General features: G+C 40.7%; 1 protein-coding gene across 1 annotated transcript; it reads left to right on the forward strand.

The window, feature by feature from the left end:
* The first annotated feature begins 4,518 nt into the window (after positions 1-4,518).
* LOC101082471 (ferritin heavy chain-like) lies at positions 4,519-5,493 on the forward strand. The gene has a single exon (XM_045050619.1). It carries the CDS (start codon positions 4,769-4,771, stop codon positions 5,315-5,317), a length of 549 nt encoding a protein of 182 aa, XP_044906554.1. The 5' UTR covers positions 4,519-4,768; the 3' UTR covers positions 5,318-5,493.
* The last annotated feature ends 12,142 nt before the right edge of the window (positions 5,494-17,635 follow it).

Here is a 17,635-nt window from a genome sequence, read left to right on the forward strand (position 1 = left end):
AACTCATGCTGAAGCTGTATTTTTAAGAATTTATATGAGATAGTCAGGGTTGAGAATAAACTGGTAAAATTAAAAAGATGACAGACAGCAGGATTCATTTTGACTATGGAATAAATAACATTGATGATGGCAGGTGAGTTGTCATGCTAACAATATTAAGTCTTCTGATCCAGGAACATGGAGTGTCTTTACATTTATTCAGGTCTCATGCAGTTTCTTTCAACAATGTTTTGTAGTTTTCTGTGTACAATCTTGCAATTCTTTTGACAATTTATTTCTTAGTATTTTCTTCTTTTTGATGCTATTGAGAATGGAATTGTTTTCTCAATTTAACTTTCAGATTGTTCATTACTGGTGTTTAAAAACACAAATGAGGGGGCGCCTGGGTGGCGCAGTCGGTTAAGCGTCCGACTTCAGCCAGGTCACGATCTCGCGGTCCGGGAGTTTGAGCCCCGCGTCAGGCTCTGGGCTGATGGCTCAGAGCCTGAAGCCAGTTTCCGATTCTGTGTCTCCCTCTCTCTCTGCCCCTCCCCCGTTCATGCCCTGTCTCTCTTTGTCCCAAAAATAAATAAACGTTGAAAAAAAAAATTAAAAAAAAAAATAAAAACACAAATGAGGCTGGCTCAGTTGGTTAAGCGTCTGGCTCTTGGTTTTGGCTCAGTTCGTGGTCTCATAGTCCGTGAGATTGAGCCCCACATCAGGTTCCATGGCAACAGTGCGGAGCTTGCTTGGGATTCTGTCTCCCTCTCCTTCTGCCCCCCCCCCCCCCGCTCATTCTTTCTCTCTCTTTCTCTCAATAAATAAATAAACTTAAAAAAACAATTGATTTTTGTGTATTGATTTTGTATCCTAAAACCTTGCTGAACTTGTTTATTAATTTTATAAATTTTGTTGTGGAATCCTTAGGGATTTCTATATGTAATGTGCAAATAAAAATAGTTTTACTTTTTCCTTTCCTATTTGAATGCCTTTTATTTCTTTTGCTTGCCTAATTTACTTGGCTAGAAATTCCAGTACAATGTTGAATAGATGTGGTGAGATATCTTTGTCTTGTTCCTAATCTTAGAGGAAAAATTTCATTTCTGACCCCAAGTATGATGTTAGTTGTAGGTTTTTGTATATGTCTCTTTTAGGATTAGGAAGTTTCCTTCTAATCTTAGTTTGTTAGCTATATTTATCATAAGAATATGATGGATCTTCTCAAATTCTTTTCCTGCATTTATTGAGATGTTGTTTTTGTCCTTTATTCTATTAACAAATAGTATATTGCATTGATTTATCGTCATATGCTGAAACAGCACTGCAAACCTTAAATAAATACCACTTGGTTGTGGTATATAATCACTTGTATATGTTGCTGAATTCAGTTTGCTAATATTTTGTTCATAATTTTTACAGCTGTTCCTTAGCACTATTTGTGGTCTTCTTGTCTCGTTTTGATACTGTAACATTTAAAATTTTCCACTTTCCCACCCTGAGAAACTTAACAGGAACCCATGGGGGAGGGGAAGGAAAAAAAAAAACAGGTTAGAGTGGGAGAGAGCCAAAGCATAAGAGACTCTTAAAAACTGAGAACAAACTGAGGGTTGATGGGGGGTGGGAGGGAGGGGAGGGTGGGTGATGGGTATTGAGGAGGGCACCTTTTGGGATGAGCACTGGGTGTTGTATGGAAACCAATTTGGCAATAAATTTCATATTAAAAAAAAATTTTCCACTTTCCCTAGGTTGTTCTCTTGCTAAATAAATAGTTCTCCATTTTTCCTCAAATCATGCCATTTTCTGGATCTCTAGTTACTCACTAAAGAGAAAGAGAGTGAAACTAAGAATGAAGGAGAGAGACTGAAAGAAAGGCAAACGTACTCTCAGCTATGATGGGCACATATGATTAATCTCTAAGTAATTTTGACTTGTTAACTAAATTCTGTGGCCTTATCACAGGTCTTAAGACAGTTGAATTGAACTCTCTAGAGCTCTCTGGACTCCATTTTGTCAAAAGAGAACAAAGTGACTCTGTCCTACACACACGCATTCACGCGTGCCAGCGCTAAACCACGACTATGACCACCACCATCACCACCATACCTCTTTTAAACTCATACTCGGTGCCAAACTTGGCCTGAGAAGAAACCAACATTCCACCTCTATAGAGCAGTAGCACTTATCTATTCTTTTTCACTTTTTAAATATAAATATGTAGTTACTCTCCAGTGAGTGGGCCAGCACAGAGCCCAGTGAAATCATGTTGATAATTCTCCTCTCTCTCTCTGAACACTGTGACACAGATAAAAACAAATTTTAAAAAAATATCAAGGAAAGTCTAGAAAGGAGTATTCTTATTCAAGGGCAATTTTAGCCTGCTTGTTGGATATCCATCTTGTTTCCTAGGGGCAGGAAGTTAGGAAGGCAACTGACAAAAAGAACATTTGATTTTGAATTGGCTCTTCTTGTTCAGTCACTTGGTTCTAGGCATACAGGTACAAGTCATTCAAAGGACAAAGCCTTGGGTAGCCACCTTAATTTACCCTGGCCAGGAACCTATCAAGAAGCCTCATTCTGCCCCATGGCTTTGATCCAGCATCCTTTGGCACCATACAGTATAAAGAGATTTCTCATCTAGACCTATATTCCAAATGACCAGCCCACCCACAGACCCCATAGCTGACCTGCTGGCCTCTCCATAGGGCCAATGCCTAATAAGAGTATACATGCTTTACCCTTGCTTTATTCAAAGTTCTCAACATTTTGGTTTTGTCCCAGGCTACAAAATATTTCCTGACTTGTGACAAACTCTTTCTTACTTCTGCCTAATTGGACTTATCTTGTTCTTCATTCTTTTGGATTTTTAAGGTGGGAAGTTAGATAACTTATTTGAGACTTTTACTCTTTCCCAAAACAGGCATTTAGTGCTATAAATTTCCATCTAAGCATTGGTTTTAGCTGCATCTCAAAAAATGTTGATATGCTGTGCTTTACTCACGTGGAGTTCCAAATAATTTTTAATACTTCCTGGTCTCTTTCAGTTATGGACTGTTCAGAAGTATATGTCTTAGTTTTCAAATATTTGGGGATTTTTTTAAGATACCTTCGTGATTTCTAGTTTAATTCTATTGTGGTCAGAGAACATATCTTGCATGATTTGAATCCACTTAAGTTTATTGAGACTTGTTGTATGGCCCAGAGTATGGTCTGTCTTGGTAAATGCTCCATGTGCACTCAAAAATAATATGCTTCTAAAGAATAAGTTTCTAAAGATTCCTTTCTTTTATGTCTCTATGATTTTTCTAAACATGAACATTATTTCTTCTTTTCGTTTTTTTCCCTGACTATAACAAGTCAGAACTATAACAAGTAAACCCCACCAGTTGCCTACAGAGAGTAGAACTGTGTGTTTTTTGAGCTATGTGAATGCACTGATTATTTGAAAAATAAGCATATTTTTAAAAAGTAAAGAGCGGTAATTGAATAATGGGAGTGGACTAAACTCAAAGACAATTATGTACACATACACAAGCCAGAATGAATATAGTTAGCAAACCAGAGGTCGTGAAGAATGCTTGGAAGATAGAAACAGGAGTTGCTTTCAGACTGATAACACCAGAGAAGTTAAAATACCTGCAGTAGAAAGTCAAGCACACTCAAAGAAGGCTCAAGAACAGAATCAAGGACCAGCAGAGGTCCTGGGTGGACTATGAGATTAAAGAGCTGATCTCTGAACAACAGATCTTCCCCCCACCCCCCCTACCCCCACTCTGACCTTCATCCAACCTTGCATTGAACAAAGCCACAGTGGCAAATGAACCACTTTGACTTCTTTAAACTACACTCCCATGACAGTGAGTTACTTGAACAGAAAGGGAAACCAAGTTAGCATAGGCGTTAGACAACTGAAGACCTGCAAAGCAGAAATGAAACAAAACAAAAGAATACTTCTACCTAGAAGAAAGATCTATCTACCCAAGCCTTTTGGTGTCAGAGAAATGCCATGCTTGGGCATTGGGGATAGTATCTATCCTACCTGTAAGCTCCATGACATCTACTCCCACAGGAGAAGACCACTCCCTGGTTGACATGCTCCATCCTCCCTATTCATAGGAGAAACTTGTTAGTGAAATGGACATCATGACTGTAAATCAGACCCATGCTAATTACCTAGGCTAATAAAATAAGTCATTTATTGCTAAATATGAATGTGCAAAGTTTGAAGTATTTCAAGAAAGTAAAAAAGATGATGACAAACACATGTATTTATATTTTACAAGAAATAGAAATTTACCAAAAAAGTTCAAATTCATATTCTTAGAATTTTGCAAGACAGTGGGTTTATAAAATAAGAACATGCTGCAGTAGAAGGAATTGGAGAACAAAATTAAGTATTTGGGAAATAGACATATTATCGCAAAATTAAAAACTTAAACACCAGGTGCTCAGCGCAGGGTGTCCCTGCCTCACATAGGCTCCAACTGAACCTAGAACAGAGCATGCGCGGCCCCGCCCCACCCCTTATCCCCTTCCCCCAAACCGGAAACTCGCCTCCGTTTCCTGTAACGGACCCCAGCTCCGGTCCTGTCCCAGAGCTGCTGCCGCGTCCGAGCCCAACGGACGCTGCCTAGTGGTCTCCGCTGCCACTGAGTGCCTCTGGCTCCTCTCGCCATTCAAGCTGGGCAATTTTCGAGGCCGCCGCCGCCGCCTTGGGCCTTGCCGCTGCCCAATCCGGAGTCCTCGCTTCGGAGTCACCTTCGCCCTCGTCTTGGTGCCAGTGCTGCCAGCCATGGCCACCGCGCCGTTCTCTCAAGTGCGCCAGAACTACCACCCGCAGTGCGAGGCCGCCATCAACTGCCAGATCAACCTGGAGCTCTACGCCTCCTACGCGTACCTGTCGATGGCTTTCTATTTCGACCGCGCCGACGTGGCCCTGGAGAATTTCTCCAAGTTCTTCCTGCGCCAGTCCCACGAGGAGAAGAAGCGTGTCGAGAAGCTGATGCAGCTGCAGAACCAGCGTGGGGGCCGCATCCGCCTCCACAACATCATGAAGCCTAACCGCGACAACTGGGAGAGCGGCCTGAAGGCCATGGAGTGCGCCTTTCATCTGGGGAAGACCGTGAACCAGAGCCTGCTCGACCTGCACCAGCTGGCCACCGTCAAGAACGACGCCCACCTGTGCAGCTTCCTGGAGACCAACTACCTGCACGAGCAAGTCAAGTTCATCAAAGAGCTGGGGGGCTACATCACCAGCCTGCGCAAGATGGGGGCCCCGGAAGATGGCTTGGCAGAGTACCTCTTTGACAAGCTCACCCTGGGCAACAGCGACAAGAACTGAGTTGGGACTGCCTTCCCATAGCCACAGGGTGCATGGTGACTTCCCCTGGTCACCATGCCGAGCATGCATTTTGCAGTATTGCACTTGCAAAACGTTCCAGTTTTTTTTTCTTCCAGTTTTGCCATAAATAAATGAAGTTATTTGGTTTCAATAAAGTTATTTGGTTCCTAAATAAATAAAGGTCTCTGGTTCATTCGTGTGTGCAAACCCCTAACCTTTTAAATTTTAAAACAGGTATCCAGGAGTCCCTCCACCCACCCATGCCTCATCCACATACAGCTCAGGATTTCCATAGATGAAAGAAGAAGTTATTCCATGGGACCACGGAAAATGCAAAATTAATCTTCCCATTCTAAACTATAGGCAGATGGGGGTTGGGTGGTGTGAGGTGGGGCCCTGGTGAATGTGGGTGGGTGTGCATGGGAAATTATAAGAAAAAAAAAAGATGGTGTAGAATTCATCACAGTGGTTTCCTCTAACAAAGAACTGAAGAATGCGATAAGGCAGGGATTAAAGGGAATCTTCAACATTACACGAAGACTTTTTATTTACTAAAATACGCAAACAAAAAATAAAATAAAATAAAATAAAATAAAATAAAATAAAATACGCAAACATTAATGTTTGAGCTTCTGGGTGGGAACATGGGGGTCTTAGAAGCAGGTATGGCAGAGCATCTTTTGGGACAAGCTCACCCTGGGCAACAATGATAATATAATTGAGCCTTTAGGCTCACTTTCCCATAGACATGGGAGTGACCTCCTAGGTCACCATGCTGGACATGCATAGTGCCCTTACAAAATATTCAAATACAGTTTTCTCCTTCAATTGTACACTTTCTTCTCTCAGAGTAATAAGGTACCAAAAAACCCCACACTACCTGATTAGAAGAGCTGAACAATATCAGGTCAAGGCTAAGGTCAAATTTGTGATATTGAATACGAAGTAGAATAAATCCCCCTAAATGTTAAGCCAGTGAGTCTGGCTGCTTTGAAGAATACAGAGGGTGAGGGAGAGTTGAAGCTGGGAGGCCAGTCAGGAGACATTGTCACCAGTCCGATGAGAGACACTGGTGGTTGAACAGGAGAGGAAGCTGAAGAAAAGGTGACTGAGACAAATTCTAGCTGCATCTGGATGACGCAACAAGATTTGCTTATGGATCAGAGGTAAATGAGAAATAGGAGAAATTATCTAGGTTCTGCTATTTGTACTTGAACACCTGACTTGATGGTAATGCTATTTATTAATCTGAGGATGTTTGCTGGGGAACATGAGGGGTGGGGAAGGCATGTCACGTAAAACCTGAGATGCCTATTAGATATGCAAGTGGAACCGCCATGCAGGGGGGTCAGAAGAATGAATCTGGAGCTCAGGTGGGATGTCAGGTTTGGAAATACACACATAGGTGACATCAGCTACAGATGGTGTTGAGGTCATGGGACCAGATAAGCTCACCAGAAACAAGAGCACAGAGAATGTGGCACAGGCAGCCCCATGCCCAGTGCAGCTACCATTAGAGGATGGGTTGAGATGTTCAAACATCCAGAGGGCTGCTGGTCCCACCCTGACCATTACCTCATTCCACACTGTGACCATCTGTGCCCATTCCAAGTGTCCCCAAATCAGCCTGTTCCTAACCTCAGAGTGGCCTTTGGTTTCTGCTTTCAAGATGTAGTGAGAAGTTAGCCTATTATCTTGTCTTCATGGCTATGGGTAGAAAGAAATTATCTCTTAGTAAAAAGATTTTCCAATGAAGTGAAAAAGCTGCTAAGCTCTCCCCTTGTATAAACTCTTCCCTCTCGCAGTATACTCTGTTTGACCAAATGAAATCTGTGCTCATGTAAACCTTAAAGTTGTCCATGTCTTGAAAAAAAACACTCAAAACATTTTGTTTCTTCTATACTAGTGTAGTTTACAAAGATCAACATTAAAAATGTATATGCATTGTATATGATATTCAAAGATACATGGGTAGCCTGAGTCTCCTTAAAGCTAACAGATTGCTGTGAAGTTTTAGTAAAAAATGAACAAGTTTAGCTAATCAGTAATATCCTTTCACATTTTCCCATGATTGTGTTTTAACATTATCTTAAAAATGAAGATTATGGCCCTTCCAGTTTTGTTTCCAGAAAATGTTATTACCTCTTTTATTTTTGCTAGTCAAACTTGATCTTTCTCTGCTTGGTTTGAAGTTGTCTGCTCCCCCTGACATTGCCTCAGGGGTGTGTGTGTGTGTGTGTGTGTGTGTGTGTGTGTGTAGATATACATATATATACACATAAATACATATGTATATACTTATATGTACATATATAACTGTTCTCTTCTAGATATGAGGAAGCATAGAGTGAGTATCAATATATGAGTTTTCAAAACTGGAAATTGACTGGGGGTCTTTTCTACTTTCCGGTTTTGGAGAAGCAGTTGGTATAGTGGTTTCTTAACCTCCCACTGCCTGGGTTCACATCCCGGCCTAGCCACTTACTAAATTGGGTGAATGTGGACATGTAATTTAACTTTTCTGTGCCTCCGTTTCCTCCCATGTAAAAGAGGGATAATAAAAGCATCAACCCCATCGGTTGCTGAGATTAAATGAGTGAATATGTTTAAATGTTTCCAACAGTGGCTGGCACACAGAGTACACATAAGCCATCATTTATCACCACCACCTCCATCCACTTCTAAGTTCTTGGTGGTGTTCCTTTGGGGAGAAGATTCCACATCTGTACTTTGCCACTGGGGGTCGCTCTTGCATTTCAACCAACTGTGTCATTCTGAATACCGAGAAGGACAAATCCTTGGTAGCTGCTTGGCTGTCAGGTGCCGCCAGGAGTCAGGAGGGTAGATTGCTGTTTTCAGGCCCCAAAGTCAGGCCCAAGCCTGGAGGGGGGTTGCTGTTTCAATCAGCCTTCCCCTTAAATCGCCCCCTTCAACATTTTTTGCGTATTCTTCCCAAACCCAGGTTGCCTGAGCCTCCTCTTTCCAACTTAACTAACATTCCACTCTTCAGAGATGGAAAAGATAGGACGAAGTGCTAATCCTGATTCCACCATCATCTGGATATTTGAACCTGAAATGGAGTGGAATGGGTGGACTGGAAAAGGAGAATGGGCAAAAGGGCTACTAATAGCACAACAACTAAAATTGAAAAATCACTTTAGCACATAGGTGCTCAAACTTTGCTGCACATTAGAACTGCCTGCGGAGTGTTTAGAACTCTCAACATCCAGTCCACATCCCAGGCCAAATGTATCAGTCTCTGGGGCAGGACCTAGACATCGCAGGCATGAAAAACAGGGCAAACACCTTGCTACCCAAAGTGTGGTCCTCTGCCCAGCACGTCACTGTCATCTGAGAGCTTGTTAGAAATTCAAAATCTTAAGCCCTACCCCAGGCCTACTGAATCACAATCTAATTTTGGTGGGATGGGTTAAATAGGTGATGGCGATTAAGGAGGGCACTTGTGATGAGCACTGGGTGCCATATGGAAGTGTTGAATCGCTACATTGTACGCCTGAACCTAATACAACAGTGTGTGTTCACTAACTGAAATTTAAGTAAAAACTAAAAAAAAAGAATCTACATTTTAAAGACCCCAGATGATGTATATGCACACTGAATTTTGAATAGCATTCTTGGCATTCATTTTGGAATCACCTGGAGAGCTGGAAGGTAATTCTGATGCATGGGTTTAAACAACTTACTGGGCCACACCCTCCAGTAAGTAGTGGACCAAGCACAATAAAAATATACGCTAACATCAATTATTGAATCAACAATCATTGACCACACGTGTGCATGCACACATACAGGCACACACAATTTTACCCAAATCTGCTCTTCTATCATTAACTGGTTTGTTTCAGAGTGTGGGTTGGCAAACTACAGCCTATAAGCCAAATCTGGCCCCTATGTGTTTTTACAAAGTCTCATTAGAACAGAGCTGCACCCCGCTCTGGAAAGCAGTGTGGAGGTTCCTCAGAAAATTAAAAATAGACCTACCCTATGACCCAGCAATAGCACTGCTAGGAATTTATCCAAGGGATACAGGAGTACTGATGCATAGGGCCACTTGTACCCCAATGTTCATAGCAGCACTCTCAACAATAGCCAAATTATGGAAAGAGCCTAAATGTCCATCAACTGAGGAATGGATAAAGAAATTGTGGTTTATATACACAATGGAATACTACGTGGCAATGAGAAAAAATGAAATATGGCCTTTTGTAGCAACGTGGATAGAACTGGAGAGTGTGATGCTAAGTGAAATAAGCCATACAGAGAAAGACAGATACCATATGGTTTCACTCTTATGTGGATCCTGAGAAACTTAACAGAAACCCATGGGGGAGGGGAAGGAAAAAAAAAAAGAGGTTAGAGTGGGAGAGAGCCAAAGCATAAGAGACTTTAAATTTTTTTTCAATGTTTTTATTTATTTTTGGGACAGAGAGAGACAGAGCATGAACAGGGGAGGGGCAGAGAGAGAGGGAGACACAGAATTGGAAACAGGCTCCAGGCTCCGAGCCATCAGCCCAGAGCCTGACGCGGGGCTCGAACTCACGGACCGCGAGATCGTGACCTGGCTGAAGTCGGACGCTTAACCGACTGCACCACCCAGGCGCCCCAAAGCATAAGAGACTTTAAAAACTGAGAACAAACTGAGGGTTGATGGGGCGCGGGAGGGAGGGGAGGGTGGGTGATGGGTATTGAGGAGGGCACCTTGTGGGATGAGCACTGGGTGTTGTATGGAAACCAATTTGACAATAAATTTCATATATTAAAAAAAAAAAAAAAGAACAGAGCTGCACCCATTCAATTATCTATTGTCAATGGCTGCATTTGCACTACAACAATACAGTCAGTAGTTGTAACAAAGATCATATGGCCTGCAAAGCCTAAAACGTTTACAGAAAATCTTCACCAGCCCATGTCTGATAGTAACTTGCCACAGGCCCTGGATTCATCTAAATCTGCCAGATACGTTAAACCTTTCACCTGCCTCTATGCATTTGTCCTTTTCTGTTTCCTTTTATTTTCTCTCACTTTCAATAAATATTCTAGAATGCTTTGGGTAGATACAATATTTTACAGTGTTACAAGTATTGCAATTGTCACCTTCCAGACTGACATCTTTGTGTATTCCAGCAAGTCAGCCTGTGGCCTTTCTGTGTCTTGAGTTTTGCTAGTCCCTCAATAAGCCTTTGTTAATTGAGGGCCATCAGTCATCCCGCTTCTGGGAGCATCAGAGTGGAACAAGGCCTGACTGGCCTTTTTGACTGATTCTCCACAATCACATATTCATCACAGAGACTGCTTAAAGTGTACTCAGTTTTAAGTTATTGCAATCTATTCCAATCATCTTTCTTACTGTGAGGCATTTAAATTTCATTAATATGCAAAACTACTGCCTTGTCTAAGGAGGAATAGACTCCTTCCCTTTTATCTGTATTTCAGCATTTAGTTTTTGTAATGTTGTGTTTGGTTTATAACTTATTATATGTGATATTAACTATGCCACACGCAACAAGGAGGTTTACTCTTTTTTCCTGTGGGATAATTCTCTGTGCATGATTTTCTTTCCTCCCAAAAGTTGAATTCTTCTATAAAGTTTATGGAAAAGTGAATAAAATATATTTTATATCTATAAATTATAAGATAAACCTAAATTAAAACATTCTAGGAAAGGAGCATCCATATTACTTGTGAATTTTTTGGCCAAACAGCCATTCTTTCAACAAATTATATTGAATTCGGTGATGTGTCCTGCACTATGCTTGGCACTAAGAATATAAGTTGACAACACATAGAAGTATGCTGGAAAAGACAGATACATAAGCAGATACCTTCAATCTATTTGGGTGAAATCTAAAAGAGGAGGAAACACAAAGCACTATGTGAGTTCAGGAGAGGAAAGAAGTCTAGATTTTACCTGGGAGAAAGGAAACTCATTGTGGAAGTGACACTGAGTCTTGAAAGATGAACTGGAGTTTTTCAAGTAGACAAAGGAGGAAAGGGTAGGTCAGCTCTGTTCATTTGCTGCAAAGGAGCCAAGACAGAGGAAAAGGTTACAGATTCAGGAGTGTAAGGGGATACAGTTAATAAAAGAAGATCTAGACGAGGAAAAGAGAAGTGGTAGATTTACCTTACACAGGAGGAGGGACAGGTTTTTCTTTTAGGAAACTCTATAAAAACTCTTCTCTCAAAAGTAATCACTGACTTTGTAATTAATATCACCTTTGGTCTTTTTTCAGCACTTGTCTTGCTTAATCACTGTAACAATTAGCAGTGTTGACTAGTCCTTCCTTCCTTGCCTTCTCTTTTCATAATTTACTTAAGATCTATCTGTAAAAAAATATACAGACCTAACCACTGTTGGGGAGGGAAATTTTTCTTCTACTCTTCTAGTTTCAGTGGCTGGTCAAACAATTAAAATGACATAAGACAGATTAACAGGAGAAAAATAAATTTAATTTCATACCAATGGGACCTCCAAATATTCAAGGCTCAAAATGCAGCCAGATAATTGAGATTTATATAAAATATCAGAAAGAAGGAGGTCAGGAGTCTCGAAATAGAAAGAGGAGGAAGGCCATTCACAGAAAGGCAAAGGAGATGTTTGGAAAACAAAGGTCACCCCGTTAGGCAGATAAATTTCTTAGGTTAAGAGGTATAGCTAGTAATGTAGCTCTTTTCCTAGTACAGACAGGCAATGGAGTTGGAGGGGCAAGAGGTAAAGACCTTTTCCTGAATCTGCTGGGTTTTGACTGTCTTTAGCACAAAATAATCCGTATACCAAAGAGGCATATTTTGGGATGAAAGATTCTGTTCCTCTTCCCCTCCCTTTTAGATTCTGCTATTGACCTTTTCAACTTTTATTTTATATACACTCCCCCTTGAGTTCAGACATATCCATGGACAATATTGTTATCTCTATCTCTCTGTCTCTCTTTCTCAGTCTATCTCTCCTCCCAGATTCTTTTCTTGACTACGAGACTTGCACAGTTATATGTGAAACATCTCCCTATGGATGTTCCCAGAAGACTCACACTCAACAAGTCCCCCAATGAACTCACTGTCCCTTCTCCAAACTCTCCCTAGATTTGCCAGACCTTCCCATAGTCTTACAGGTAATAAATTTCAGAGTCACCCTAGATTTCTGGCTCTTAGTCTGAACACATATTCCTCTCCTACCCAACAGCCCCCATCCATCTTTTTAGGCTGTAATCATCTATGACCTAATAATTTCCCTAATCTCTGAACCTGTCAGGGTTCTTGGTGGCAAATCGGAAAATCTGATTCTGCCTAATAAAAACAGAAAAGACATTTGTTAGAAGGATGTCTAGAACATATTGGGAAGGATGTAGAACTTTACCCCGAAAATTGGAAGCATCATAGTATTAAAAAAAAAACAGCAAAATTCAACGAGTAAATTTGAAGATCTAATTGGCTTATGAATTGATTCATGAATTGGGTAGCACCCCATCTTCAAGTAGAGGGGAGCTCCAAAGGGCTACAGAAAGGGAAAGGTTTTTAATGATAAGGAAGTCATAAACAGGAAAAAAAGGAATATTTTGGGTGACAAAAGAAAAGGGTCTTAGTAGGTCGATGACCTTATCTGCCTTTGGGAGATGGAGAGGGCCCACGTGACAGATTACCTTATTGGTACTGACCAGGAAATTTCTGACTGATTAAGACTACATTTCTGAGGGAGGCTCAAAGTGTAGTTAAATTAGGTTTTAAGACTTGGTGTGGTGACTTGGCCTGTAGTTTTCTTTTTAACAGAAAGTGGAGCTTTGTCAACAGGAAAGGTGCTCAGACATTGGACTGCCCAAAATGATAACATGTAACATATAGTTCTTCTAACCCTCTTTTAGTAGATGCTGTTGGTGATTGGCCCAGATCAACTTGACCAGCCAGGACACCCAAACCTCCAGCTGTTTGTGAGTACTGCAGCTAACAGCATATACCTGTGACCCTCTCAGAAAGATTGGCCTTGACTAACTGGGGAAGCCAAGGACAGAGGCGTAAAAGTTTGGACCCTTTGCCCTGTCTCTACAGTGAGATTTATGCTCCAGGATCTGTCTTGTATCAAGCCAAGGTCAGATTTTACCTGAGATTATCCTTGCTTGGTTCTTCCTTGGCCCTATTCTTCTTTCTTTACTCCTGTACAGATTTCTCCTGAATGTACTCCTCCAATAAATCCCTGTCTTAGGTTCTGTTTCCAGAGACCCCAACCCAAGATCTACCCTTAAACAGAGCTGATCACCTGTTCTCTTTTGTGTTACCAAAACTCCAACTTGATTTCTTTTTAATGGCACTTACTATGGTGTCTGACTTTTTCCACATGTGTTTATCTTTCAATACTGTAGGGGCCAAGGGCAGGCTACCCCAAGATGGGCCACTTTGGCATGAAGATTATTTTGAGTCACAAGCAATCAAAACCAGAAGATTTAGGAAAAGCTCTTTTACCTCCTCCTCAACTGCCTAAATGTACCAGGATATTCTTCTTTACCTAAGAAACTTACCTACATATTAGGGCAACTTTTGCTTTCCAAATACCTCCTCTCACCTTCCTGCTAATGGTCTTCCTCTCCCATGCATCTGAGATGCTTACCCCTCTTCCTTAGCTTAGGATGTCATATAAGCCTCATGTTGCCCATCTTTGGAATTTCATGTCTATGTGGATTCTCCATATATACAAAACTAAATTTTATTTTCTCCTGTTAATCTAGCCCATGTCAATTTGATCTTTGGTCCAGTTAGAAGGACAGAAGAAATTTCTTCCTCCCCAAAAACAGATTAGGGAATCCTTGAGTGCAGGAAATGGGTGTATTTTTTTTCTCTCCTTAAGCCCTAGAATATATGTAATGGGAACTTTTAAAAATGGTTAGTCAGGTGAAACTAATTCATAATAAAGGCCAGATCACAGTGGATTAAAGAATGGATAGTGGGGCGCCTGGGTGGCACAGTCGGTTAAGCGTCCGACTTCAGCCAGGTCACGATCTCGCGGTCCGGGAGTTCGAGCCCCGCGTCAGGCTCTGGGCTGATGGCTCAGAGCCTGGAGCCTGTTTCGGATTCTGTGTCTCCCTCTCTCTCTGCCCCTCCCCCGTTCATGCTCTGTCTCTCTGTCGCAAAAATAAATAAACGTTGAAAAAAAAATTTTAAAGAATGGATAGAAGTGAGATTGTGGAGACCATAAACATAGTGGTAGGCTATTCTTCGCAATGTCTAAATGTGCCTTGAAATGTCGTTAGTGGCTTACCTATTTCATCCCCCTACTAGATTATGGATAGTAGAGCAAAAACAAGTTGTTAGTAACTAGTTTCAGGCCAAAAGGATTTCTTACAAGACATAAAGTTCATGGAATCTAGTTAATTTCCCAAATGGGTTAAATATATTATTTCTTTCCTTCTTTGTTAGTTTCATTAATAGCTATTCAGAAAGGGTTCAGGTTTCAAATTTGACTTGGCAATTTGTTCCTTTCAAATGTCTGAAGATAAGACTGTGTGGCCAGGACGAAGGATTTCACACGCCCTTTTAGCATTTTTGAAGCCTATATTCCTTATCACTCAACTATTTTGCACAATCATTTCATATTTAGCAAATTATTCCCATTTTATTACCATGTTGCCTCATTTATAGGAGTCTGTGTGTGGTGGGTATAGGAAAGTCATAAAGTTTACTGAGCATCCATTATGCAGAGAATACTTTTCTATCAATTGTTGGGGTCTAGAAGGTTGATAAAAAAAAGAACAGAAAGAGTCTCTATGTTGAAGGAACTTAAGATTATTAGAATTATGGCATACATAGTTTAGGATCACTTACAGAGGACTTTATCAACCAGTTTCAAGTTAATTAATAATTAATATTGAGCCTGTAGGGTTCAAGAGAGAATAGACTGATGAGATGATAAGCACCAAGTCAATCAAGAAAGGAAGTTTTTTTTGGAGAGAAATTATCTTCAAGTGTGCTGATGAGCCTCATTAAAAAAAAAAAACAACACTTTCTCAATATTCCTGTGTAGTCCCTGCTTTCCTTCTCATTTCTACTCTATAATCTCAAGACCTGATTCTGACCGTACTATACACAAACACTGGAACAAATTGAGTGTGTGGTGAATAGTCTGTATTTCAGGTTGGGAGTCTCACTGAGCTGCTGCTGCTTGCTGAGATGCCACGGGTCCACGTTCTAGCCCTCATGTTTATTAATTCATGAATTTCTTCTTCTCACTAAACCCAAAGGTGAACAGGTATTACATGAGGGATTGGGAACCTTTTTCTGTAAGGTGTACATATTTTACAATTTATAGTCTTTGTCACAACTAGTCAGCTCTGCTATTGTAGTGTGAAAGCAGCCACAGACAATATGTAAATGATGGATGTGGCTATTTTCCAATAAAATCTTTTTTTATGAAAACAAGCGCCTGGTCAGAATTGTCACACAGGTTGTTGTCTGCCAGTTCCTGCTACATAAAACAGACTCACACCAATAATATTTCCAAAAGTCATTATATGTGACTGCCGATAGGACTCACATATAACTAAGACAGATTACCTGCATAAAACATCAGAAATTAGCCACTGGGGCACCTGGGTCACTCAGGCATCCGACTCTTGGTTTCAGTTCAGGTCATCTCACAGTTCGTGGGTTCAAGCCCCATGTCAGGCTCTGCACTGAGAGTGTGGAGCCTGCTTGGGATTCTCTCTCTCTCTCTCTCTCTCTCTCTCTCTCTCTCTCTCTCTCTGCCCCACCCACACTTGTGCTCTTTTTCACTCTCTCTCTCAAAAATAAACAAACTTAAAAAGAAATTAGCCACTAATGTAACTAAACTACAAATTAGAAGGTTTCTTATTAAGCAATGGATCAGATAAATGCATTGTTTTCTTGGTTTATATTCTCCCAGAAGTGACCTGAGAAAATGGTTTAAATGCAAGTATCTATTTAGCAGATAATCCCTGGGAATATCAGAAGGAAGTAAAGAAGTAAAACAGGGAAGAGAAGGAAGCCAGTAAAATTTGCACTGACAAACAAGATAACTAAGTACAACTAGAGCATGCCTCAGCTTTATCCCAATCATCAGGCAAGGAAGCTGGGATATTTATCTAGCAACTGTGTCAGTAATTAGGTGAGGGTTGCTTCTGGGAAGGAGGAGGGGAGAAAGGGCCCCAGTGTCTAGAGAGAGACTTCAGGCAAAGCTGGAAGTTGAGTAGCATATATGGACACACTAAATGTCAAGTGTGTTATGAGTGGGACACCAACAGCATCTGCTACACCTGATTTCTTCTAAATCATATTCATAATAAGGTAATATGAATTAATGAGTTAATTTTCTATTATAGGAATTTTTCTGAATAAATAGAATTGCTACTATAGAAACCAACCACCCCTGCCCTCCATGGTACTAGATAGTTATTAATGTATATTTTAAATAGCTAACCTCTGTTCTGAAATATTCCTCATCAGGCAACCATAATTTATATAATCTTAACATGTAACATTTTAAAATCATCATGATTATGGCTTATTTTTATTGGTGTATATTTTAATAGTTTTTTTTTTTTTTGAGAATTAGAAAAACACAGGGCTTGCTGACCAGAAGTGGACCACCACTTGCCCCACTGTCATTTGGCCTTGGTCTATGTGGTTCAATGTGGTATGTCTACTGTGCTTCTATCTTTACTGTTAGAGGACACCAAAGGATGGCCCGTGGAAAAGGAGAAAGAGGATTAACAGAAGAAGAAAAATGGGCAATAATGCAAGGAAATGAGTACCTAGGAGTATCAGAAGCTGAGGGGTTGGACAGAAGTAGGGTGAGCAATAATCATTGCAGCCTATGGGAAAAAGATAAAAACAGACCTTTTCTGAGTCTTAAAATATATACATAATTTTATTTACAATCAGTGATAACAATAGCGATGGTGATGGGAGATTTGAGGGTATTCATTTTCTGTATCCATGGTTTGGGTTTTTGGTTTCTCTCTATTGCCCTTTACCAGAGACCTTTTTCTTTCTTTTGGTTTAGGGTGCTTGAGCTTATAGTTCCACATAGAAGGACTAGCTGTTTCTGGTGATACACACACATACACACACACACACACATATATATGTTACATATGTAACATATTTCAGGAGGACCCAAATAAATCCATGGTCACAAATCACAGCTGAATGCAAGGATAAGGAGTAAGGAGGATCACAACTATCTTCTTTGTCAGGTCATGTGGACCCTTAGGGGTTAACCAGGGAGAATTACTCTGGGGGCAACTAAGGAAAACTAGAGTGGATACTCTCTGGGTCCACACCCCTGTTTTGAAACAC

The sequence above is a fragment of the Felis catus genome, chromosome X, assembly GCF_018350175.1.
Source record: "Felis catus isolate Fca126 chromosome X, F.catus_Fca126_mat1.0, whole genome shotgun sequence".
NCBI classification, from domain to species: Eukaryota; Metazoa; Chordata; class Mammalia; order Carnivora; family Felidae; genus Felis; species Felis catus.